We start from the raw sequence: 26889 nt of genomic DNA, 5'->3' as shown, positions 1-26889 counted from the left end.
ATGGGTAATTACGCTGTTGCATTAGTGTTATGCAACTCTTTCAATTTTTAACGATGAACAGATGCTTTCATATTTACAGTTTTTCATAAAGAGTAGAAGTGAGTCTTTTTGTGGTAAGAACTGGCCGAAGATCTGCATCAATTCTCGATGTATTTCGTCTTCAATAGCATTGGACATACCTACTTCAGATATTCGCTAAATACAAAATTTATCAAAACGGGAATAGCGAACGATTACAACTGTTCACTTTTTAACACTGAAGGGCCATAGACACGCCCACAACGGGCGCCTCGTTAAATACAACAGTGCCACCGGTCAAATATTGGATAATTTCGTATGTATTTTCAACAAAACCGTTTCGTACCATCACAGTTTCGACGTGCCGAATGAATTTGTCAACTGTTCAGGTTCCTTTTTCGACATCTGCATCCACCTGTTGTTGTCTTCGCTGTCGCCGCAACATCTCTACCACTGGCGCGTTTCGCAGAAATACAAAACCTAATCTAACATTTATAGATACTGTCGGTTGTCGTCAATGCCGAGAAAATAATTCAGCCGAGTTACAAGAAGTGGTTAGATCGAATAACAACCTGTCTTGGTCGACATGAATCAGTCGTTGGCTGTTATTACGCGAGAGCATCAAACCCGACTGCAAACTTTTAAGCGGAAACCTGTCGCGTTTGTGTTGTCGATATTTTAAGAGTGTTCGCAATTAGAACTGTTCTCTGGCTTGTTATCATCACCCGGCCGGCCGCACTATGACCTGGTGGAAGCGCAGCGGAGGACGACACTTTTCACTAGGTGCGGTTCTAATTCGGTCCGATAGGTTGGAAGGTTAGATTCCGACCGTGATTGTTTCGTTTGGAAATTTTCGAGTTTTAATTACCGAAATATGACTTTTTCAAGAACGTTATATTAAACTAGTTTGCGTGATTTGTGGTCGCTATTATAGAGCGAGAACGCGCGTGGTGCACAAGAACTAAGTAAACAAAAGTGCGTCGTCTTGGGCACAAGTGCAGTGTGGAGGTGACGAAAGGGGACAGTAAGTTTTTCAATGTTCAATTTTCTTCATTTTACACAATACAAAACAACCATTAGCAATTTTGTATTTTGTATTACATCAGCTTTAGTTTAGCAATAACGTGTAGGTATTTCATAAATAAACTGTTATAGAAGGTTCTTGTCAAATCGCTATAAATTCCACAATTTTGCCAATTTCCATCTTAATTTAGAGACAATTAGAAGAAATTGATTGAAGTAAAGTCCTATAAACATATCGCACTCATTTTAGAAGTGTAATAGTCTCCTTATCCCAATGAGTGCGGTAATGAACTTATTACCGCACTAGTGCGGTAATGAAATTGGCAAGTCGCAAACGAGACAAAAATGGAATATGTAATTTGTTCTGAAAACATTATATTGTAACCTGGAGTGCGGTTTACAGAACATCACAGATATCGGGTGCTATTTTAGGCATTGTTTACATTACTAATTGTATTATCTTGGTTGAGTCCAAACCGGCAAGATAAAAATATGGTACTGGTTGGAAAAAAATACTACGACGACTTTTTGGTTTTGGTTTTAGCAGCGTGTTTAAGAACAAAGTGTAATTTATTAACCATGTATTTTTTTTAATGTTGGTACAGAAATTTGACACTCAAAGTCGAAGCATTGCCTCCTAGATGCACATTTATAATGTATAGAGTATAGTGTAGAAATCTGCTAAACTGGAGGATATCAAAAAATCTAAGTCTCTAAATATGTATTTATTTTCTTTAAAAATGAAATGATCTAAGTTGATCAAAGCAGTTTTTTTTAAAACTGTTATTTTTTACAAATATGTACTAAAGAACAAAAAATTAAAGATGAAATTACCTGTGTATATGTATTAACAAATTCATCAACACAGTATTTCTACGAAACTAAACTTTTTAGTAAACAATGAAGATTGCGTTTACCGAAATCAGGAAAAAAATACCTTTTTCCATGATCATTGAATTTCTTTGCTCTTGCTTTGCCCATTGAAAATAGTTAGTAAATATGGCAATTGAATCACTAGTGAGGAAAAAATATTTTCTCACTAGTGACGAAAGTGAATGTTTTACTTACTGAAATTTTTTTAAATCTGTTTTTAAAATATTTTCTGAATATTAATGACAAAAGCATGTCTTATTTTTGACTTATTTAAATTTTTAACCTGTTATTTAGATTTCAATTGACGAAAAAACGTGAAATTGCTTGGGGTAAACTTCTGGAAAAATTCATGCTAAATGCATTATGTGTTGGTATCACTGATTAAACTAAAATCAGTAAACCAATCACAAACACGCAACGCCTAACAACATAACCTCTTTCAGTAGAAAAAATCAGATATCATGGGCAAACGTGCATTTAATCACGAGTACGGACGTTGGGCGTCCGAGCCGAAAGCGAGGACCCCAACTGGACGAGTGATTAATTCTACTACTTTGCTCACTTGTATTGAAAATAGCTTTTTTTAACACAAAAGTCTTACGTCAAAAGGAATAAACCCAATTTTAGATCTTTTGACTGAATAAAAAACTGATAACCAAATTCCCACAACATGATCAAAGAATGGACAATAAATCTGAATATTTTCACAAAACATTCTTTGTTTAATTGAAGACATCCATGCGGTCCTTCTGAATTTTTTTTTTTTTTTGAAAATCGTTTAGTGACCAACACTTCATTTAGAAAAAAAGATAATTTCAGTAATTTTACCCGAAATTGATTATGCAAAAACTGAAAATTCTGGGTATTTTGTTTTTTATTCAAACCTAGATACAAATCAGTTCGATCAACTTTGATCAGGCTTTCGTATTTTTCTTGGAAAAAAGTGTTTTTTTTTCTGTGGGTCGTCGACGGATTCTCTGCTACCGTCTCCATAAAAAAGGTGATTATTTTTCCACTTTTCAATTTTTTTAGTCTCTTCGTGGAAGACAAAAGTGGATTTGCTTGTAAAATTTGTCAACATTCCTTTCGCGCCTTTCTAAAATTTCTGTTTCTCCTTTCATTTAAAAAAACTCGAAAATGAATGACAACAAATCAGGATACGTATCATGTATCAACCAGTTAGTACCCGATTATGCACTACTAGGGCAACTTCCAACTCCATTTTTATTAGCTACCACCTACAATACTGGTCCAAATTTAGAGGATTCAAATTACCAAACCGAGACCATAAATTCCCTTCGTGCGATTCAACATATCACCAAACAACATTGTCGTTGATTTATACTAGAATAAACGTACTTTTTAATTTACTGGTTGAAAGAACCTGCAGTTATTAAAGAAACCCGACAATTGGCCGCTCATAACCTGATCCTCTTCGCACCAGACTTTATGACAGCTTATAAATTTAAAAACTGCTTTTAAGTTTTAAATTACACTGTGTTGTGGGACGTTTAACACTAAATCAACACCAAAGTTTTTTACCAACATTTGGTAATTCGACCACGTTCTTCTCTTGGCAAATATATTGACAAGCTACAACCACCTGGAGAACTTAATTGACGTAAGCTGGAACGTCCAAGAAAAAAGAAGATTAAGTGGTACACGTGATCCGGTCGATATTGCACTCGGAGTTCAAGGGTCCATTTGAAGATCAAGGAAGACTGGACCACGTTATGAAGATCTAGACTGTAAAAGTCGACAGGAAGCATTATAAGCATCCATAGAATGCTGAACTTTTGGAAAATTAATGTTTCAGCTTTTAGTTATCAATTCCGTCGTCTTATAAAGATGTTAGTTAAAAAAAATACCAATCCCAACGCGACATACAAATTTATTCCCGTAGACCTAAACACTGTAAATAGTATCTCCTTCTGAAATCTGATTTATAGATGGCCGTAACGCCTCAATGTACGTGCGAGTTACATCATGAGAAATAACTCTGCCATTTATCATGGTGCCAGTGTTTGTGGTCTTCCGCTCACTTCTAGGCGAGTGTTAAAGCAATTCATAACCCAGACTCAATGTTTGGAATTTTTACATTATCCGTACACAGTTGTAAAGTTTCTCAAAATTGAATTCCGCGTTTCTGGATCCGCATAACCATATTACAGGGTGTTATTGAAAGTTGTACAGATATTTTAACCACGAGCTACTGGCTTCATGTAGAACTCGGAAAAAATATCTAAAAATTCTATATCAAAAAATGACGTTTATTTTTTAAGCTACAATTTTTTTTTTATTGCTTTTAGTCTTCTACGTTGTCAGACAACCTCGTAGGTAAAATTTCGGCACATTTTAAAAATACACCCTGTATATCATGTTTTATAAAATGTACGCCAATGCGAAGTAACCTATAGGAAATATGTTTTAAAACAAGGAAACCGCATTGGTGTACGTTTTATCAAATATGATATACAGGGTGTATTTTTAAAATGTGCCGAAATTTTACCTACGAGGTTGTTTGACAACGTAGAAGACTAAAAGCAATTAAAAAAAATTGTAGCTCAAAAAATAAATGTCATTTTTATTTTTTCCGAGTTGTACATGAAGCCAGTAGCTCGTGGTTAAAATATCTGTACAACTTTCAATAACATCCTGTATTTTTGTTTCTTCCCTTTTTTTTTCATGTCTTCACCTCCAAACTGTACCGTCAAAATTACAGGTTGTTGTCAACACAGAATTCCACGCTAAACACTTTACCTATCAACAAAATAAACAAACAAACAAGCACGCATTTACCTTGATAACTTATCAATGTCAATTATTTTCCCATGTGATACGGGTAAACCTCTGGGTACCCGCTGGAACATATTTACCTTCCATTTAAGAAGCGTCTATTTTCTGTATGCATCGACCTTGGGTACTACAAATCCTAATCGTTTATGGAAAGCAATCATGAAGGATCACAGGTGATGATGAAATAACGGGGGCAACAGAAGACCTCCTTGTGGCGACCTGTTTTCTACGATAACACTGGCAATCTTGGCGCCTGTTTAAGACTTGTCTATTTTGGTGTGTGCACACACTGCAAATGTCCATTTAAATTCCGCAATGTTGGCAACGAACTGTCAATGACACCGACGTTCATAATATAAGTTATTTGTTTGTCCAAATGATTACTAATTAAATCAGTCGATATTGTGAACACCTTAAATTAACAAATTGACTTGCTTAGAGGCGATTTGGAAACGTGTTTCGATTTCGTGACGTTTTGTTCACTGCGAGATCTGTCAGAATTTCAGACGTTTCTTTACCGATTACCGCTTCAATATCGCAATGAGTATTGATAAAACAAATTATTATCTATTCACGTCTGAACAATGAGAACTGTTTGCTTGTGCTGTTGACAGTTGTTGTTATTATAAATTTTCTGATACACCTTATTATCTACGTTTCAGTTTTGTTCGATTTGAATAGTTTCCATTGTGAGCGAATCTTTTTGAATGTCTTTTCGCACACTCTGATCTAACTCATGTGTACACGCTTTTATTTGCATAACACTGGCATCATTGTAATCTCACATGGTAATTTATAACCGAAACACTTCAAATCCTAGGACCTGGTCTTCAATCTCTGGGCTAAGCACAAAAAGACTCTCTTCTACTCTTAATGATGTAATCTATTATATCATTTCTGTTTTTTCATTTTGTGTTATCTTTCCTTCAGTTTTTTCCTGTAGTTTACAGATGGTAGATTTGTATTCGTTTTTTCTTTGTTCCACCGACTTTGTGTTTCCTCCACTTAATTTTCAGTTAGGTCACATAATATATGGAGAATGCAACACCCAGAAATATCATATTTTGATGAAATTTTGTACAATAATTGGGCCATAACTAAGATAAAGCGGTCAAAATTTCAATTACCTTGGTCTTCAAACCAGGCACGACAACACCGTAACACAGTGGCCACATTTCGTCGCACACGATGAGCGATTGCCCTATGCTTCTCGCATAAGTAGTATAATTTTGCATCAAAATTTTCTTACGTGCATTCCAGCAAACTTAAACCATTTATAACTTTAAAAAAATTTCCTTCTAATGTTTATTTATAGCTTAATTTGTTTATAATCCGTAACTGACACATAATAAGTGGTCGGTTTCTATGTAATTACATAGTTCTCCTTTGCTATTGATGAAAAATGTCTGTTTACATGATAGTAACATTATCTGTTATCTCTTTAGAAACGAACGCATGTAATTGACAAGTAAGACGGATGACATTTGTATTAATAATAATAATAATAATAATAATGACAGTGGTCAACTTGTATATTTTGCGTTTCAAGTTCTTGCACAAAATTCGTTGTACCTGTTACTCCTATTTCTAATGATCCAAATAAATTGGGGTCAAATCCGGTGACCTCACTGGCTACGATTTAAAACCGCAACGTTCTGGTCAACGCCATAAAAGCCCAAATAATCAAAAATGTACCTTTGATCTCGATCTTTATCAGTTTGTGGAAGAGTATTTTGTCGTCTGGCCTACGACCTTGAACTTTCACTTTCCAACTGAGTTAATTTGATGTTCTAAATTAAGATTCACAACAATAACAAATACAATATTAATTTTGTAAAAATTTTCAACTTAATCCGATTTTGCTTTCGCTTTCGTCGTACTGTTATGTTTCCCATTAACGTCTAGACAAAAATTTTATTTACTTGTCATGTTGATAATTATCATTACTGTTAAAAATCCTCTGAGAAAGCCACTATCTTGTTTGCATTCAGAGTGTGTTCCGCATTGTGCGTGCGAATTTCCAGTCCTCAACTGTCACTTTCAAACCAGTGAAAAGTGGATTTTTGGGTAATTATGTGCACCGTTTGTAGTTACTAAGTCATAAAAGTGTCAATATTTATTTTGCTTTTTGACGTATTTCGAATCAAAGTAACGTAATGGAATACGAATTATGTAACCAGCGTATATAATCAGTACATTTCCCTTACAGGTCGCTTGAGTTATCAGTGATTTCCATATTCTGTTCCCATTTTATACAGTTAGCAAAATTTTTAATTTACGAAATGTTTCATAATGATGGTAAAAAAGCGCAATATGTTTTCTGTACACATTTTCGTGTCTTTTGACCTTGAACTATGGCTGAAGTATAATAATGAAAGATTCAATAATATTTATATCGTTTGTGATCACTGATCATTTATTTTACAAATTGCCGTTTAAATGTAATTAATTTCTCAAAGAGTTGTCAAACAAAACACATCAGTACAACAATATTATTACTAAGCAATGCTTAAATAAAGATACAACTACATATATTGTATCGGGTGTTCATTTAAATTTCCGGTCAAAGTTGGCGTTGAAGAGTCGATTGTGAACGCGCTACTCGTGTAAAAACGTAAAATTTAAACAGCTGATCCGTGGTCCGTAATCCGTAGTGCGTTCACAATCGACTCTTCAACGCCAACTTTGACCGAAAATTTAAATGAACACCCGATACTTTCACACACAGTAACGATTTTCCACACCTCCTTTAAAACCATTCTTTAACGCCATTAATAAGACACTTTTACTATTTCTTTGGAGAAACTCTACATCCATTATAAACCAGCCCTTATTGTTAGACGCATCCAAAGCAGAACAATTCGAAAAATTGACAATGACTCAAATGACGACTGAAACTTTGTCAAAACTATAGATCTGAATTGTCAAAGTACTGTTAGGTTGGCACTAGTGATAAAGTTACTAGCCACGCCGGTATTCGTGGCGCCGACTATTTGATTCTAACGAATTTGTCCTTTCATTTTTTATTTTTGCACTACCTTTTGTAAATCAAAATTGAACACAATCCTCTTCCACATTAATTTACTAATAACTTCTTGTAAAACTCTTCTACGAGCAAGCAAATTATGATTAAAGGTCTCATAACCTCTATTTCACATTTTGACACAAATGACATTTTTGTCACTAGATTATGAGCACATTGTCAGCAAAAATTCAATCGCTAAATTTTCTCTGACCTTGAATTTGACAATTCAGCTCTATAATGGATCAGCTGGAACAATATCTTAGTTCGCTTAGTTACAATTTTGACAATTAACTTAACCTTTAAGTGTTTTTCGATAACCGATAAAATATTGAGTTGCAAACAATCATTCTACGAAGTGTTCCAAAATGATTGTAGTATCGTAGCAGATTTTGACAATTTGAGTGTTCTCATACTGTCGGGTGTTCATTTAAATTTCTCCTCAAAGTTGGCGTTGAAGAGTGAATTGTGAATACAGACAGATTACAGATCACGGATCAGCTCTAACCTCATTTTTTGCGTTGTTTGTATTATTACTATGCAGTGTGACGATAGAAAAGTGATCCCAACTATCAAAAACTGTCAAAATGACAAGTACATTAAGAGAGGTTAGGTTTATCCACCAACGAATATTAACTAAGTCAGTTTGTAATCGTTTTAAACTAATTACAACTCCTTAGAATAATCAAATATTTTGACTAGTTTTCGTTGGGTAAACCCGAGGCATCATTTTACTTCCTTGTCAATTTTTGAATATTGACAATGAATGACGGAAATGATATTTGACACTTGTCAGCGGCTTGAAGGTTATGTTTGGTCGTTTGGTGTAGTGTAGTGCGGAACTTTATCATCGAAAAGTGGCAAACTATTTTTTTCCGATCCAAGCATCCTACGATACTAAAGTCCATTCAAAAATCAAAAAACCACCAATGTCGCATTTTCCTCAATAATTATTATCGGCAACGCTGTCTAGTGTAAAATTTGGTGAGAAATTTGTGAGAATTCGGTTCTGGGCGTATTTGTAAAAATAATAAGAATTAATAAATAAATGAAACGTGCTGAGCAGTAATAAAACAATTTGAACGAAATTCAAAGCAATTGAATTTTATTTTGAATCAAATAAATGTCATAATTTATAGTTACCAACATAGAATGAAAAAATAACTACTACTAACTTCAGGTGGTGGTTTTTTGATTTTTGCAATCATTTTGGAACACTTTGTACTTGTAGCAAATCAATACTAGAATTGACAACTGTATAAGAATTTCTTTGACAGTTCTATGATGACAGTTGATGTGTTCAGCAGTGAACTAAATTTGATTTGGTACTCCATCACGGTTTCAAACCTCCCATAGAAAGAGTTAAATCTACATAACAATACTAGTCACCTGTGCATGTCACATTTGTCTTTGTGTATTTTCGGTGCAAGTTTTTCCGGTTTTAGTCCTTGAACTATCACTTGGCGATTAATGAAGCGTTGTCTCACCTAAACAGTGTTTTTCCCTCGATCACCCACTACATACGCGGTGACATTTTTGCCGGAACGTTTGACAATGACGTTTCACCTTTGACACGCTTCGTACTAAAACAATTGCCAAAACCGTGGTTGCCAATTTGGCGGCCCCGACTGTCAAAATGTATCAAAGCCGCCAAATAAAATTTCCGTCGGATTAAGTGCACAATAATAGCGTGCCCATTACGACTTGAAGGTGGTCCAAGAACAGCGTTTCCTGCGGCACAACCGGGCGCAGTTTCTGCCCCGAAAGGCGGCACGTGACCGTCGTCCGCCCACACCCCCGTCGACCTTTGCCCCGTCGGCGGTCTATAAATAACCCGAACATGTCGGAAAACACTGCCATCCCCGGTTTCATTCATCCTCCTAGTCGTGCCGTCCACGAAACGAAACCACTTGTTATCGCCGAGAATGTACACGTGGTGAGGGGTGGGGATGGCCGCGTGCTCCGTCCGGGGGCCGGGGAGTCGTCGAGCGGAGCCCGACCGGCGAGCGTTCAGTGTTTCGTGCTCATCAAATCGCCGTAAACAAAGACAAACGGGACGCGAAAACGCGTGTGATCCAGTCGGCATGTAGCGCGTCGACTTGTTCGTTTTCGAGAGACGTTGTTCGGTGTACGGTGTTTCCAGTGCGTGTTCGTTTGCGTGGTACACGTGTCGGGTGCCGTGTTGTGCGTGTGGTCGGACCGTCACGCTGGATCTGCCCTGGTGAGTGGTCACTCGGGAATTTGGAACCGGGAGGTTGGCCACCTCTCACACTTGTCACTTGTCAAAGTGACGTTTGACGGATAGGTTATGCGGGCGACGTCGCCCGTGCAGGAAGAGACGCGACCTTGAAAACTGGCGGCTGACGAGCCCGAGACGAATCCATCGCGCGAGGTGCTAACACCGTTAATGGCGGAAAAATCGAAAAGACAAACACCAGATTAGCACGGATTGTCCCAATGTCGGCAAGGAGCGTGGCTGGGTGCGCGTGACCTTTACTTTTTCCGCGTTCAATTAGAATATTTATTGTTGTTTTTATAAGTAGCGGAAAGGTTACTTGATCCCAGGTTCTGTTGGGTCGCCGTTTCCTAAAATCCCAGACTGGGAGTTTGCACCGATTCCGAATTAAAATTCTTGCTGGACGTTCACCAACCGGTTCGGCTCTATTATTCTTCACTTGTTGCGGGAGACCTTGCCGATCTGTTTTATTTGGTTCATTTTCCGCGAAGGAGGCATCGCCGGAGACGATGGTGGGCGAGGCTGCAAAAAAACGCTTCTCCGGGAGCATCCGGTACTCAAAGAAAACAAAGACGCTTCCGAAGGCACCAAGACACTCGTCAGGTGGACACTGTTTGGGCACCTGTTCCATTTGACAAAATTCAGTGTCAATCTAGATTTTTTTTAGCCAACAGTAGCCCCAAATCGGTAATTGTTCACTTTAACTACTTCTGGAATTTTCGCGTTTTTTCTGGCTAGACAGTCTCAGGACGTCTTCCTACATCGTTTCCCACCAGTCAAACCTTGTGCAAATGAAAATTTTCCTTACCCTTTAGTTATACTAAGACTTGGCGCGACCTTGAAACACAACAAGAGAGAAAAAAAAGCATTTGCACAAGGTTTGAATGGTGAGACACGATCTAGGAGGACGCCCTGAGGCTGTCTAGCCAGAAAAAACGCGAAAATTCCAGTAGTAGTTAAAGTGAACAATTACTAAAAATAGTTATACTTAATTTGAAAATACCACATTTTTTGTATGGTGATGTAGTTGCACATATAAATTTTACAGGGTGATTGAAAATAACAGGCTACACTTTAACTGATATTTAAAAAATTGGTAATTGTTCACTTTAACTACTTCTGGAATTTTCGCGTTTTTTCTAACCAGAAAATTTCAGAAGTAGCTAAAGTGAACAATAACCAAAAAATTTATCCTGTAGTTCTTTTGTTATGTCATTATTTGTTTTTTTCTCCTCTTTTTTTTTCTATTTATAATAATTTATTTTTCGGAACATCACACGTTACAGAATCTAGTGACGATTTTGAGGTAAAATAGTAATGATCTTTTACGGATTATGAGTGTTGAAAAGCTGCATTGTGATTGTTTAATAATAGATTACACTTGTAATATTGTAAAGAGTATATTTGTCATAACGGATTATATTGGAATTACAAGAGATTATAAAAGAAGTAAAAAGTTACATACAAGACATCCTTGCATTATCAAAATTAACCACAGGAAAAAATCTTAGGTGGGAAAAATTGACAGAATGTGCCTCGATTTGTTTTTATTTTCGGCGAATTCATTGCAAAACAAGTACACATTACCGTGTAACCTCTACTCGAAAAATTTCGTTTATCACCAGAGAAAGATAAGGAAACGTCCTATTTTGTACCACGAATTGCACGGAATTCTTCCACCCATGATTACAATATTGCGTCCTTGAAGTCTACACGTGACATTGCTTTAAAAATGCATTTCGATAAGCAAACAAGTTCCTCTTTGATTTTTTATTCTTATCGAACATTTGTTCACTTTATCTCTAACCTGACCCATTTCTCCAAACCGATTTGCGCTACTTCCATACTGATTATGTACACGCATTTTTATAAGCTTTCTTGCGCCACAAATCCAAATTCACCAGGAATTTCGCAACTTAATCGTCGAATCTGCAATTCTAAAAACAGACACGAAAAACGGGAGTACCTACCAGCAGGAATTGCGTACTAAGCTGCAATTTGTTCTTTTCAACATAACTCAAGTTGTTTGTATGTGCACGAGGTGTTGAGACCTGGGTGATAAATTAGGCACAGATTTAGATGGGAAAATTTGTGCTGGAAAGTTGTAAAATGGAAGAATTGTACTGGCGTGTAGCAGGAATTTTGTAACGTCAGCTACCTACAATCGTACTTTGATAATTTTATAATGTTAATGTGGGTTGTATGAACCAACGCATCGGATAAGCAAGTTGCTGCAGGAATTTATTACCTAGAAATTGCATTTTTTTCTTTTTAATTATTCCGTACAGTGGCGCTTAGACAGTTTCACTTTAGATTTGAAAAAGTCGCGGGCGTGGTGTCGGTTCGTTGCTGCAGGAATTGGTCAGCCGCGACAGCAGGAATTCAGAAATGCGTATAATCGCGAGTTGTTGATTAGTTACGTGCAGCAACACTGAAACTAATAGAATGGTACATGGGTGGTGGGTGCAGCAGGAATTCGGTACCTACGTAAGGTGAATTCTAGGAATATAATGTTTTTCTTATTTTCGCCTTTGGCGTATGAATCGGCCGGCACTTGCAGGAATTTCGCACGCTGAAATATTAAGTGCAGCAGGAATTTGCATGCAAGTCCGATAAGCAATTATTAGTCAGCTCAGCGTCACACGCGCGGTCTGCGAGCTTTAATTTAGACCAGACGTCGTATTGTGGTCGCAGTCGTTTATTTTTAATGCGTTTCTTTGTTGTCGTTTTTCCGCGCGGACCCGCGCCAACCTACGCCAATGTTTGGAGGTCGTTTATTTTTAAGTAAATAATTGAATTCAGGAAGTTCCATCTTTCGTTTCTGTATTTATAGCGTTCGACGTTGTTTATAAACAATTACTCTTCCTCCGTTGTTGCGCAATTAATTAACGCTGGCCGAGATTTACGTAAGATGCTTTCCACGCCGACGGTTTAACTAATCGTCGACTAGCAGTTAACCGGTCGGCGACGTTTAACTAACCGCCGACTAGGCGACTCGATCATGACGGTACGACCGTCTAAAAATAGCTCGAAAAACTGCCCATAACCAAGAATGCGGCCTTGAACGGCGCCTCTTGATCGTGAACGGGTAATGAGACGAAGAGGCTGAGGGACGCACGCGGTCTACCAAATTCGATTTTTTTTAACACCTTGTAAATCAGGCGGTCGTTAAGTTAACGCCTTGAGTTAAACGGGGTTTAACGATGCAACACTGTTGCATAAGACCAGCCCGGTAATTGCGATTTTGGTACGGTCAGTACTTTCATTAACAAAAGAAAAGAAACGAAAGAAGAGAAGCGTACTCCTTGGTCACGTATTAGTAATTTTAATGTCCAAGTGAACGAAATCTTATTTTTTGGATTTTTGTTTCCTTAAGAGGTCACGAGCTAAGAAATGAGTTAGTTCACTGTTCTGTTATTAAAATTATAAAGTTTAGTCGCTCCAGAGTTTTCATTAAATGCAGTACCACTCTTTGAGTCGTTTTCTTTAAGGACCTTAGCCTATAATCCCTACAGCGGCGAACAGGTGTCTCACGTTTTACCTTCACCACCAAAATGGGTTTGGTAAACGGTTGCAGTACGACATGTCATGGTTTCATTAATTTTCATTTGCATCCGAAATTGTGATCTGTAAACGGTTGGAGTGAACCCATGAGTAAGAGTACCAAATCTCGTAAAAATGAAACTTTGAGTATGCTAGTTAGGTACTTTTCAAATTAGTACCATAAGATTAGTAACCATGATATTTCTTTGAAACCATTGTATTGAAAGAACAGAAGCGTTTCCAAGAGTTATTTAAAAGTTTTTCCAAAGAGTATTAGCCCAACTCGCGGTACTCATTTTTGAAGTGAAATTATTTGTTTTATCCCTGCAAGACATTTTTTGAGATATTTCAATTCACAAGTAGCGATGAACCAACTTTGCGACGTCTCAATATTGAGGCACAAAATCCTCGCAAGAACAGTATCCGTTTTCATTGCCATTTGAATATTAATTGATTGGTTTATTGCACATGACGTAATTAAAGTTTGCAGGATATCTTTTGAAGTCAAGCTATAATGGCCATACTGCGTTTAAATGATTTTTTAAATTACCTGAGTCCGACTACAAATTATTGATTTCGGGTGGCAGGAATTTCATTATCGTAAAGAGAATCAGTGAGGAATTTAATAAGGCGGCAGGAATTTTGAAACGTTTTTAATTTTGATTTGTTCATTAGTAAACTTTATGCAAAATTCATGGACTGCGAAGATGGGTAGGTGTAGCAGGAATTCGGAATTCTCACAAAAATTCCGAGAATAATTGTATCTATTTTCGGCTTTTTTGTCAGCTTCTTTGAAATTCTTCTTGGCACTCGGTGTGTTCCTTTTGCGTCAGATTTTGTCACTGGTTTACAAAACACTTGTAAGACACAAAAGTGTTTTTCAAGGTGAAATCATCTTTAACTGAGATCAAGCGTAAATCAAGATATAAAGCTGCAACGAATTTAAAAAAAATTGACAAGAAATTTTGAGGTTTGATTCATGTTCTTCAGTTTTATCTAGATATCTCTTTTTTTACCAGTTGATTTAATACTTTTTTGAACTCACAACTTCAAAAAGAGATTTCGCGACCGCATAGTAGTGCGCGAAATCGATGCTCGCGCACTACTATGCGGTCGCAGGCCATTTTGAAGCACTAGTGCGCGAAATTGATGTTCGGGCACTAGTGCGAATACTTTTTGGATGATTTTGAAGTATTAGTGCGCGAACGTCGATTTCCCACACTAGTGTTTCAAAACGCCATTTCTTCAATTTGGATGATGAAAATTTCGAAGGAGTGAAAACAAATCGTTATTAATTCGATTGACACAATCGCATGGACAAGCGCCATTCTATTCACAAATCAGACATAATGTTCGTTTCACAAAATATTGTACGAACTTCGCGCAAATGAAGCACTCGCTCCTTCGTCGCTCGTATCTCAAATAATGGACTCATGCGCGAAAAATGTCTTCTCTCACTCATTTCGTAAATAACTATTTTGTGCTGGGGTTCTTAGCTATGACAAAGAGTTCTTATTTCAATTTACTGTAATTTACTGGGAACTGTTGTGTACAATTAAAAAAATACAATTGAATAAACGTCTTATTCTTTAAAAGATGAAAGTTTCGCACATTGGTATTTTTTTAGCAAAACATGGTCAGGTGAAGTAGTTAAATGTCTGCCAAATCAACAACAAATTGCATTAGTGTTTTCTTGTCATTGCACCATTTATGTACACTTGAATTATTATTCTATTGTTTCGTATTATCATAGTTAATTCCATCCAGTTTGAACGATTAATCACTGTTGGGTGGTGATATTAGCCGTTCAAATGATATAGTCGTCTTTGTATAACTACTTAAAAACTTTATTGTATGACAAAATGTTGATGTACAAGTGTTAAGTACCAAGGATAGTGGTAGACTCTTGTTTTTACCGCTATATCTCGACTTAAATAAGGGTGGGTGATTTCACCCCTCTCACAAAGAAAGTAGGCAGGACTACCTGCTACAGTACCTGTTTCTAACAATAACGTTCAAAATTACATTATTTTGTACATATACCGCCCCCCTTGAAGGCACGGACTTCAAAAATATTGGAATTAGCAAAGATCGAACATGGTTATTAGAAAAAGGATTGTTACATAATAAACATGACAAAAAACATTAAAAAATACAAACATTGAAGTCAATTGTAAAAAAGGGTTAATGCATAATTATAACAAATATTTACACGATACAAACATAGTCTATTCATTCGCTGGCAGAACGCACACCTTTCGCGTGGCTCTTTTGAAGATGCCTTTGACAGTCTTTACGGACACTACGCGCACAACACCGTCACTTCCGGGATGAAGTTCTACGATGCGTCCCAATTTCCATTGTAGTGGCGGCGTGTTGTCCTCAACTAGAATCACCATGGAACCAACTTCCAAGGCGGGGGTGGACGGTCTGGAACCGGAACCACGGAGCTGCTTGGAACGATTGATGTTTTGAACAAGGTACTCCCTTTGCCAGCGGTGCCAAAAGTGCTGCCTCATCTGTTCCACTCTTTGCCATTGCGTCAATCGGTTGATCCTCGTCGTCGTAAGATCTCTTTCGCTTATAGAAGTTAATGGCTCTCCGATGAGGAAGTGACCAGGGGTTATGGGATTAAGGTCATTAGGATCGTTACTCAAGGGACACAAAGGTCTGGAGTTTAGGACTGCTTCAATTCTTGTTAACAGGGTATACAATTCTTCGTAGGAAAGCACGACTTCTCCAATTGTTCTCTTTAAATGACCTTTAATGGATTTTACGTTTATTTCCCAAATACCGCCCATGTGCGGGGATCTGGGGGGAATGAAATGCCACGAGATACCCTTATTAGCCAGATTTTCTGTAATTTGACTAAATGAAGCTGACTTTAGAAATGTTCTTAGTTCCAGTAATTCTCTATTGGCGCCAACGAAATTTGTAGCATTGTCCGAATAAAGATGGTACACATGACCACGTCTTGATATGAAGCGTTTTAGCGCATTCAAAAAGGTTTGAGTCGTTAAGTCACCAACTAGTTCTAAATGAACGGCTTTAGTTGAAAAACAGACAAAGACGCAAATATATGCCTTCACAGTACGCTTACTGCGACCACGACATTCCTTGATGTAAATAGGCCCGGCATAATCTACGCCACTGATTGAAAATGGTCTGGTTGGTTCGACACGGGATTTGGGCAAATTACCCATAATAGGATACATAACGCTTGGTTTGACTTTAAAACATTGCAAACACTGGTGCAAAATCTTGCGTACCACACTGCGTGGAGAAATTATCCAAAAATTTTGACGTAACGCGGCTAAAGTTCCCTGAACACCAGCGTGCAGTTGCTCAATGTGCACGTGTTTGACTAATGCCTTAATCAAATGGTGATCGTTTGGTAGCACGATGGGATGTTTGACATCGTAAGTTAAGGATGAGTTTTGCAACCTACCTCCCGCGCGAATTAAATTATCATTCTTGTCGAGAAAAATATTTAAGCACAGTAAACGTGATTTCTTGTTAATCGGTTTGTTTTGTTTAAGGCAAGCTAATTCATCGTTGAATGCAACTTCTTGAATTAAACGCATGATGGCCTTCATGGAATCTTTTAATTCTTCACATGTTAAAGAACTAGAGATTTGCCTTTGGTTTGGCTTCCTACAATTGTTGATGAACCGTAATACCCATGACATTACGCGTTCAGTTTTTTTGTAATTTGAAAATTTTGTAAGAAGCGGTAGTTGTCTTTCGCGAGAATGAATATTGGTCAGAGTGACAGTTCGCCGTTCTGGAATTTCAATATCCGAAAGATTTACGTTAGATACGGGCCAAGTGTCGTTGTTTTCTGACAGCCAATCAGGACCGTTCCACCACAGTTTATTAGTTTTGAGTTGACCAGGTAAAGCACCTCGGCTTAGTACATCCGCAGGGTTACTTTCGCTTTTGACATGATACCAATCTTTCGCATCCGTTAGCGTTTGAATTTCGGAAACTCGATTTCCTACAAATGTTTGTAAGTTTGAAGATGTAGCGTTTATCCATGCCAGAACGACTGTGGAATCTGTCCAGAGAAATTGCTGATCAATTTTGACATTTATCGTTCGTAAAACTGTATTAAATAATCGCGACAACGTTAAGGCGGCACACAGCTCCAAGCGTGGTAACGTAACAGCGCGAAGAGGAGCCACACGAGATTTAGCGCAAATTAAGTGAACTTGATGATTGCCACTATGATCAGTTGTTCTTAGATAGACAGCAGCGCCATATGCGATTTGTGATGCGTCACCAAAACCATGTAGTTGCACCTGTACGGGGCTTGATTTTATTATGTTTCTGGGAATTTCGATTTCGTTTAAGTGAGCGAGTTCTTGCAAGATCTTAACCCATGCACAATAAATAGTTTCAGGTAATAGATCGTCCCATCCAATTTTCAAACTCCAGCACTGTTGAAGGATTATTTTTGCTTTTACTACTACTGGCGCCACAAGACCCAATGGATCGAATACCTGGGCAGTTTTAGACAGGATTTCGCGTTTTGTTAGTCTTTTCGGAATGTCGCACTGTTTTACCTGATAGCGTAACGAATCGTGATTAGGATTCCAAAAAAGCCCTAACGTTTTAGTGTAAGCATCCTTATCGAAACTGACGTTGAGATTAGGCTCGTGACTATCTGGAATTAATGCAGGATGATTGGCGGCCCATTTACGTAATAAGAAACCACCATGAGCTAAAATTTGAATTATTTGATCTCGTAAAGTGATTAGGTTTTCAAGTGAGTCTCCTCCCGTCAGAAGATCGTCTACGTAAAAATCCTGTTGAATTGCTTTAGCGGCTTCCGGGTACTGATTTACGTTTTGAAGAGCTAGTTCTTTAAGACATCTTGTTGCTAGAAAACTGGCCGGTTTTGTACCGTAGGTTAGAGTGGTTAATCTATACGTTTTTAGCGGATCTTCGGTGTTCTCGCGCCAAACAATTCGTTGATAGTCACTGTGATCGGGATGTATTTCTATCATACGGTACATTTTAGCTATGTCCCCGTTTACGACGTATTTAAAAGTTCTGAATCTCAACAAAATTGCAAAAAGCTCTGGCTGGATTGTAGGTCCTGCCATAAGATTGTCATTTAGACTTAATGCATCAGCTGAGCGAAATGACGCGTTAAAAACAACTCTTAACTTGGTCGATGTAGAATCCTTGAGTACCGCGTGATGGGGCAAATATGTACAGTTCGGTTTATTTAATTCGCAACCCGGAACTTCCTCCATGTGACCCAAAGAGATGTAATCCCGCATGAATTGCACATAATCTGATTTTAGTGTAGGCCTTTTGTTTAGGTTTCGTTCCAGATTGTTAAAAAACTTTACAGCACTATCGCGGTTTGACTTGAGAATTGGAGGATCATTTTTTAATGGCAGTTTAACAAGAAACTTTCCGTTTGTTTGTCTGCACGTATTTTGAATAAAATGTTGCTCGCACATAATCTCTTCATTTGAAAAGCATTTTTGTTCGGAAGGGTTGCTGCATTGTTCTAGTTCGAAGAATTTCTGCACCTGGTTCTCTAAAATGTCGGTTACCGACGTTAGAGAAAGCGAGCAGGTGCTTGAGCTATTGTTATTGTTCATATTTAGTGACCCACCCGCAATGAAACCTAAATGGGTATTTTGCAGCATTAGTTTGTTATGGTTCTTCAGTGTTATTTCCTTGCGGTCTTGACATAAAAGGTTCCAAAACAAATCAGCCCCGATAAGTAAGTCTACTGGTGCAGTTTCTAAGAATTTCGGATCGGCTAGCTGTAATTCCTTTGGAATATTTATTGCAGACATGTTTATGGTCACCAGGGGAAGATTTTCGGTTATTTTTTCCAGAACAAAACAACTTAAGTTCGCCGAAAACTTATTGTACTGAGACTTGATGTTTACCTGGACGGCCTGTTTGATGTTCGTCGAAATTTGACCAATTCCGCCAACGGTTATATTTACGGCTTTCTGCTGTAGACGTAATTTTTTGGAAAATGATGACGTAATATAACTGTTCATGGACCCTGCATCCAGGAGAGCTCTACATTTATGTGACTTATTATTACGATCTTCTATGAGAACGATCGCGGTTGATAACAAAATAATTGATGATTGGGACCTCATAGAATGAGCGTTTAAACTTTCTACCTGTGCTGGTGTTTCATTGGTTTGCGTGATTTGTCTTTCTTTGTGAAGCAGCGTATTGTGGCTTTGATTGCATTTACGGCATTTGAATTTGGACTGACAGTTGTTAACAAAATGATTGGTTCTTAGACAATTAAGACATAACTTCAGGTTTCGAGCTTGAGCGTTTCTTTCCTCTACATTTAATTTTGTAAATTCATTGCACTGAAAGATTGTATGATCGTCATTTTTACAAAATGTACAATGTAGTTTGTTTGTGGCAACATAAGATGTAGTGCTTCGTTTTTGTGACATATTGTTTTTTGCATTATTGTGATTCGGATTGACGTTCGATTTGGGGTGCAATAGATTTAAGGATTCCAACAACTGACATTTCTTTTCTAAAAATTCGATCGTTTGACCGTAAGTTGGAACCTCGTCGGTTAATGTAGCCTGCCATTCTCTTGCAAGATTGTCGTCTAATTTGTCCACAATTATTACGACTAGAAGAGCGTGCCAAGTATCAATCGGTACTTCTAGCTGTCTTAACGCGGCAACATTTGAATTCAACGTATCTAAAAAACACCTAAGTGACGAATGCGAGGCTTTAATTACTGGTGCCTTTGTGATGGCTATTATGTGATCGTGAACGATCAGCCGTTTGTTGCAGAACCGTTTCTTTAAGATATCCCACGCTACATTATAATTTTCTGATGACACCGTTAATGACTCGACTGCTCGCAAAGCTTCACCAGATAAACATGATCGCAAATATTGGAAACGTTGACAGTTGTTTAGCATGTTGTTTTCGTCTTCAATAATGGATTTAAATGAATTTTGAAATGACAACCATTCCTTATAGCAACCAGTGAAAGATTTTAAATTTAAAGTTGGCAGATTCAATTTGATTGATTGATCACGATTAGAGCAATGTGAATTAGCGCTGGAACAACTACCGTTAGGATTCGCTGTGGCCGCAGTGTGCGGTGGAGGCGTCGTTTGTCTAATTTTTGTTTGAATTGATGATAATACATCGAGATACTTTAAATCAATTTCGTCGCGGTCCTGAGTCTGTGTCTCAATCGCCTCTGATGAAAGATCGAGTGATTCAATTTCAGTCTGTACCTCGTCATATTCTTTGAATATTTGTTCGATGAATGTTTTTCTAGTTTCTAGTGGAGACACATCATTATCATTTGATTGAAAATTAGACACAAAGTTCTGAATACGCGTAATTCTAGCTTTTAATGAGGTTCTTTTCCTTTTTAGAGCCTCTAATTTGGCAATTGATTCATCTAATAAGGATGTCTCGGGCATAATGATTGATTTGATTTACGTGGTCGAGATGAAAATTTGCGAAATTAGGAACAATAGAAAAAGTCGTACGTAGTAATGCAGTTTGGAAGGGAAATTGAAAGGATTGAGAGCCACTAACCTTTGTTGATGTCTTGAGTGATGATCGCTTCGCTGCTACCCAATTCGGTGACTATTCGTGCTGCCCTTTTGCCCTTGCTGAAGGTGACGAAATCGTTGCTGCCCTCTGGGTGTCGAAACTGTTTCTTGAATTGTTGTTGTATTACACTTGTTATTACACTAGACGACCGTCGTGTGATATGGATTTAATCATCCGGCTCGAAGGACCAAAATTATGAACGATTAATCACTGTTGGGTGGTGATATTAGCCGTTCAAATGATATAGTCGTCTTTGTATAACTACTTAAAAACTTTATTGTATGACAAAATGTTGATGTACAAGTGTTAAGTACCAAGGATAGTGGTAGACTCTTGTTTTTACCGCTATATCTCGACTTAAATAAGGGTGGGTGATTTCACCCCTCTCACAAAGAAAGTAGGCAGGACTACCTGCTACAGTACCTGTTTCTAACAATAACGTTCAAAATTACATTATTTTGTACACAGTTGTTTATATTGTTTATGTCATGTCGTTTAGCACATGTCTAGTGCCAGAACTGGTAACACTGTAGATAAGCATTTATTGATGATAATTTTTGGCAAGAGTTTTTAATAAATAAAAGTACAATGATAAAACGACTAAATTTAAAATCAATTTAACGTTTTAGTGGTTTAAAAGAATAATTTCATTACTAGGTATACTTGTCAGATTTATATTTTATTACCTTTTTCAAAGTCCAAATCAGAATGTCGCTCATGGAGAGCATAATGTGCAGAATACAGGTTGTACAGATATTTTAACCACGAGCTACTGGCTTCATGTAGAACTCGGAAAAAATATTTAAAAAATTTTATGTCAAAAAATAAAATGACATTTATTTTTTGAGCTACAATTTTTTAAAATTGCTTTTAGTTTTCTACGTTGTCCTACAACCTCTTCGGTATAATTTCAGCACATTTTAAAAATACACCCTGTATATCATGTTTTATAAAATGTACGCCAATGCGAGGTAACCTATAGGAAATATGCTTTCAAACAAGGAAACCTCATTGATGTACGTTTTATTAAAATATGATATACAGGGTATATTTTTAAAATGTGCCGAAATTTTACCTAGGAGGTTGTTTGACAACGTAGAAGACTAAAAGCAATTAAAAAAAATTGTAGCTCAAAAAATAAATTTCATTTTATTTTTTGATATAATATTTTTCCGAGTTCTACATGAAGCCAGTAGCTCGTGGTTAAAATATCTGTACAACTTTCAATAACACCCTGTAATCGAGTAGGAAAGAAAACCAAATAAAGATAGTAGATTGTCACACATTTTGTTGACAAACAGAACAATCATCTTTCCATTTTAATCTTTTATGGAATAGTAGATTATAATATCATTAAGAGTAGAAGTGAGTCTTTTTGTGCTAACCCCAGAGAGTGAAGACCGATACGAAGTCGAGGTTGCCACATTTGTAAAGTTTTCCAGAAAAATTAGTATCAGGATAAGCCATCTTCTAATTTATGTCTTCCATTCCGCAAGTTCGGTCTTGCTGTGATTGATTGTCATCACTTCTTGAAACCATTTGGTCAAAGAACAAAATACGTATGTATTGTCTTCAGGAGTTTTCTTCTTAGTGTCACCATCCTGACACTTGTGTACAGTTTTCTTGTTTTTTTAAAAGAAGATTTTGGTTCTGGAAGCTCCAGTTGGTGAACCCTTGTATCTTTGATATCTTCACTGCGGCGAGTGCATCTCTGATTGTGCAAAGGCGTGGACCAGGTGAGTCCTTGCATGAAGTTGATTAAGTCGTGAGGATAAATCACGGCCGATTCGGAACCGACAGGAATTGCACATTATGCACCACCCAGGCCAATTATTCGAGATGGCCGGCGATAATCCTCTTAGCAGGTATTATTTATTGGCCTGCAATTCATGGGAAACGCTGTTTAGTTCAGCCGCGTTTAACGACACGGTACGGATATGCTTAAGAATGCGTTAACATGCGCGGAAATGGATTGCCAGCTGATAACGAGTGGATTTACGACGTACGTTTGTTGTGTTCCATCCTTTGACGATTTGCGGTTGTGTTTGTTTGTGTTTTGGTGGTTTACGAGTGACCTAAATGTATGTGGGGACTCCAGGAAATTAAGTTATCGTTAAAGTACGACAAGATAAACACTCCGAGTAACCTCAACACATTCACGCAAATGAAGCACTCGCTCCTTCGTCGCTCGCGCCCCAAATAATGCGCTCATGCGCGAAAAATCTCCTCGCACTCGGTTCGTAAATAGCTATTTCTAACGCCTTTGTTGTGTTCTACATACTAGAAAATTTGAATACATGTTTCGATTTGGAGATGATGGAAATCCAAGAAAGTAATGCAGTAATGGTAGACATACTCATAAATGATAAAAATAAATCATTTTTATGTTAGAGATGGGTGCTATAGTGTAAAACTGTCATTTTACTGTAAAAGTCCTATTTTACTAAAAAAGTTGGAATTTAGCAAAATAGTTCATTACTGCATAAAGTGCGAAAAGCAAATAGTTTCGGTTGTGACTCAAATATTTTAACTATCTGTGACCGATCGTTATTGCTCAGAAATGCAGTGTAAAGTATACTTAGCTGTCTATATTATTTACTTAATTTTATTAGTAAGTAGTAACTAGTAGTAATAGCGCTAGATTAACTTAAAAATAACTAAATATAAACACAAACAACTGAAATTGAAGCAAATGTTTACTTGGATCTCTGCTCTTTCGTAACATCTTGAGGTGTATTTTGATTTTAAATATTGAGAGTTTGTTGGCAGCCTGGACTCTCTTGAGCTTTTAAGAATACATATTACGTACGTAGATAATTTTAATTTTATCTACAAAAATAGGCACCCTTTTTCTTACATTTGTCTAAAAAGAATGAGAACAAAAACAAACGAAATCAAAAACAAAACCGTATTATAAAGACGGCTATTAAGGGACAATCGACAGCAATGTAGCTCTGCAAAGCTGATATTTGTGTCAGACATAATTCCAAAGATAAAAGTTTGATTATCCGGTATAGTCACTTGAGATTACAGGAACTTTCCAATGATTTCTCTTGAAGTAGCGTAACTGTAATTAAGAAAAATGGAGAAAAGCTAGCAAAGTATTTGCTTATACTTGATCTATATCGAACACTCTCTAAAAATCTTTTTTCTTCATTTTAATTAAAAAAGAAATCACCAAACACTTTCACATGTCAATGTGCCAATACAAAAAAATCCGTCAAATAGACACAATTATAAGTCCACGAAAAATAAACTTTATTATCTGTTTACAGTGATATTACACATGATATTTTTATTAACATTGCTAATTTTAAAATCATGTTTCAAAAAATGTATGGCCAAGAACGGTCGGTTGTAAAAGAATTTCCTCAGCTAGTGCAATGAAACAATGAGATTTAAAACTCCCGCGCTTTTATTCAACGATCAATATTCAGAGAGGTTATGTTGTGGGGGCTTTTATTGTCAAGGGGTTTAATTTCATGCACAACAGACACACAATAAGGGAAAAAGTGCAAATCTTTTTTAAGGATAAGCTGAACTGTACCAAATGATACGTTAGTTTCTGGGGTTAATCTCCGGATGGATTTATTTCGGTCTCTGCAATTCTTTGTTGAACCTCTTCAATATTTTCAGCCGTTCTGAATGACATTTGAATTAAATTTTTACGTGTTGCCAACTGAAGCGTATTAATCACGGCCTTCTCCTTTTTTTTTATTTTCGATCGTACGGTACAAATTTAATACTTCATTTCAAAATATGGTTTAGGAATACACCATTTAATTTTTGTGCATATTTGTTTGATCCAATCAACAATCTGGGTAGACTACAAAAAATGCTGCATACTAAAAACAGAAATTACTTCTTTGGGATTTTTGCTGATAGCAATATTTTAATAATGGTCCACACGATACTGGTACTTTACCGTTATAAATCAATATTTCAAAATATGTATGTTTAAAATTTATGAGAACTAAATTTTTTTGGCTTTGACCTTTGACTTACTGAATTAGTTTGCTTTGAGCAAACTTGCTATCCCTGTTATTCTCGATAGATTTTAATTTTTTTGCCAAATGTTTGTTTTCTTTTGTTATTTAATAACCTTCCACAGTCTCTTGGAACAAGAATTAATAAATGGTCTCAAAGTTTTATGTTTTATTTTTTATGTTTTTATTTTCTGAAGATAATTACATTACGCCCCATCACACAATCCATTTTTTTTTCCTCTTGGAGTAGTAATTGGTGTTGAAATCCATCTTGTAATTAGCATCGAGTTACCTGTTGATTCTTTACCTTTGTTGCCCACTGTGTAATTTGCTTGGGTAACGGATACCCAACTTACGACTAAATAAATGATTTATGGTCTGACACGGGCGTGACTTTCAACTTTCAAAACCTACTCCAATTACGAATTTTTTGTTGTTCTTAATGAGTTATTTATTAATTTATTTTTTTCCATTCTTTTTCATATAATGTAATTATACTCCGCGAGCACATAATCAAAGTACAGATCTCATTTCCAAATTGGTCGGCTAAATTTTAAAAATAATTAAAATTTCGATCGAAAGTAACTGCTCTACAATTTACCGAACGTTGTCTCTAAACTAACAACTTTTTTGTGTGTTTTTTGGTCCGGTTAATATTTTTTCGAAAAGTGAGACTCACTCCACTCCACTCAATCTCCGGTGTGATTTCTTCTAGCGATCACTTCACTTTATTTTTATTGCGGTTTTCACGGATGATGCAATGGCTTTATAAGTTACATCAGTATTGTTCTCTTTGTAAAAAAATCGAGTTTCTGTTCGTTTGTTGAACAGCTGAACAAGAAGTGATATGATAATCCGTTTTTATAGCAATCAGGTGACAGCAAACACAATGTATGGATTATGAAGATTATGAATGTTTTTCTAATTGTAAATGACACTTGTACACTTCGTGACACATTGATCGCTTAATTTCAAATATGAAACTAGATTTTGGTCTTATTATCTTGAAGGGATGTTGTATCACCTGGGCAACAATATAAGATTTATTTGAAGCAACTATCTAAAGAGACCTTCCTCTTCGCCTTCTTCTTCCTCTTCCGTCCTGTTAGTTGGCAAATTGCTTGTTCCGACTTCGACTCTTAACCTCTTATTTAGATGTCTTCATACCACCTCTTACTTGGTCTTCCTGTTGATCTTCTTCCATTAGGAATTAGCTATTTTTACCACTCTGTTGTCTGTCATCGGTTCTATATTGTTGTTCCATTCTTATTTTTTTTTCTTCCTCTTACTCTTCCATCACTTCTGCGACTAGCTCTATCATTTTGTTGTCAATCGCGATCTTACATCTTATCAGATCCATTCCAATTACCAATGTTTCTTCTCTTCTTCCTCTTCGCCAACAGTTCTAAACGGATACTAAAGTATGTACTGCAAAAATCATAGATGCCACAATAAATTGTCTCCGCTGAAGAGAGCAACGTGGAGGAAATAGTGATATTAGCAACCAAGTGTTTAATAAAACTCCGTTTTTGTCAAATAGTATTATTTTATTCAACATCTACTCTAACAAAAAAAAAATCCATTTCTTGGTCTGCAAATTAGCTCTCTCGAGCATCGATCGACAAAGATCTTCCTTTTAAGACTTTCTTGAACTTTAAAAATTGACAGTAATCCGAGGGGAGCAAGTCAGGAGAATATGCTGGATATTGACTAGATTTTTAAGATTACTCTTAAATTTAGAAAGTTAAAATTAGAAAAATGATGCGTTCAGAAATACGTCACATTCTAAGAAAGTGCCGATC

The 26889-nt window shown here is 36.8% G+C and overlaps 2 protein-coding genes across 3 annotated transcripts in view; one reads left to right on the top strand and one right to left on the bottom strand.

Moving 5' to 3' along the window:
• Nucleotides 1-866: 866 nt before the first annotated feature.
• for (cGMP-dependent protein kinase for) overlaps nucleotides 867-26889 on the top strand; it is a 98024-nt gene continuing 72001 nt past the window's right edge. The window contains exon 1 of one of the 2 annotated variants that reach the window (XM_069058762.1): nucleotides 867-1042. The gene's annotated coding sequence lies outside the window, so the exon portion shown is untranslated. Of the gene's footprint in view, nucleotides 1043-9704; nucleotides 9954-26889 lie in introns of those variants that run through there. The other variant, XM_069058760.1, reaches the window with a different exon arrangement.
• LOC138138515 (uncharacterized) lies at nucleotides 15740-26291 on the bottom strand. Its single transcript, XM_069058493.1, has 3 exons — nucleotides 26265-26291; nucleotides 21084-21207; nucleotides 15740-16272 (listed from the first exon to the last, which is right to left on the bottom strand). Exons 1-3 carry the CDS (start codon nucleotides 26289-26291, stop codon nucleotides 15740-15742), a joined length of 684 nt encoding a protein of 227 aa, XP_068914594.1.

The sequence above is a fragment of the Tenebrio molitor genome, chromosome 9 (assembly GCF_963966145.1).
Source record: "Tenebrio molitor chromosome 9, icTenMoli1.1, whole genome shotgun sequence".
Taxonomy (NCBI): domain Eukaryota; kingdom Metazoa; phylum Arthropoda; class Insecta; order Coleoptera; family Tenebrionidae; genus Tenebrio; species Tenebrio molitor.
The sequence above is the reverse complement of the archived record's forward strand: the minus strand, read 5'-3'. Positions and strand labels throughout refer to the sequence as shown.

Bases quoted from the DNA above. Each gene is read 5' to 3' on its own strand.
- LOC138138515 (XM_069058493.1), bottom strand. From the start codon at position 26,291: ATGGAAGAAGATCAACAGGAAGACCAA. The intron at 21,208-26,264 runs GTAAGAGGTGGT...CAACAATTCAAG, and splicing joins AAGATCAACAGGAAGACCAA to AAACAGTTTCGACACCCAGA. The intron at 16,273-21,083 runs GTTAGTGGCTCT...AATCCATTAAAG, and splicing joins CACTCAAGACATCAACAAAG to GTCATTTAAAGAGAACAATT.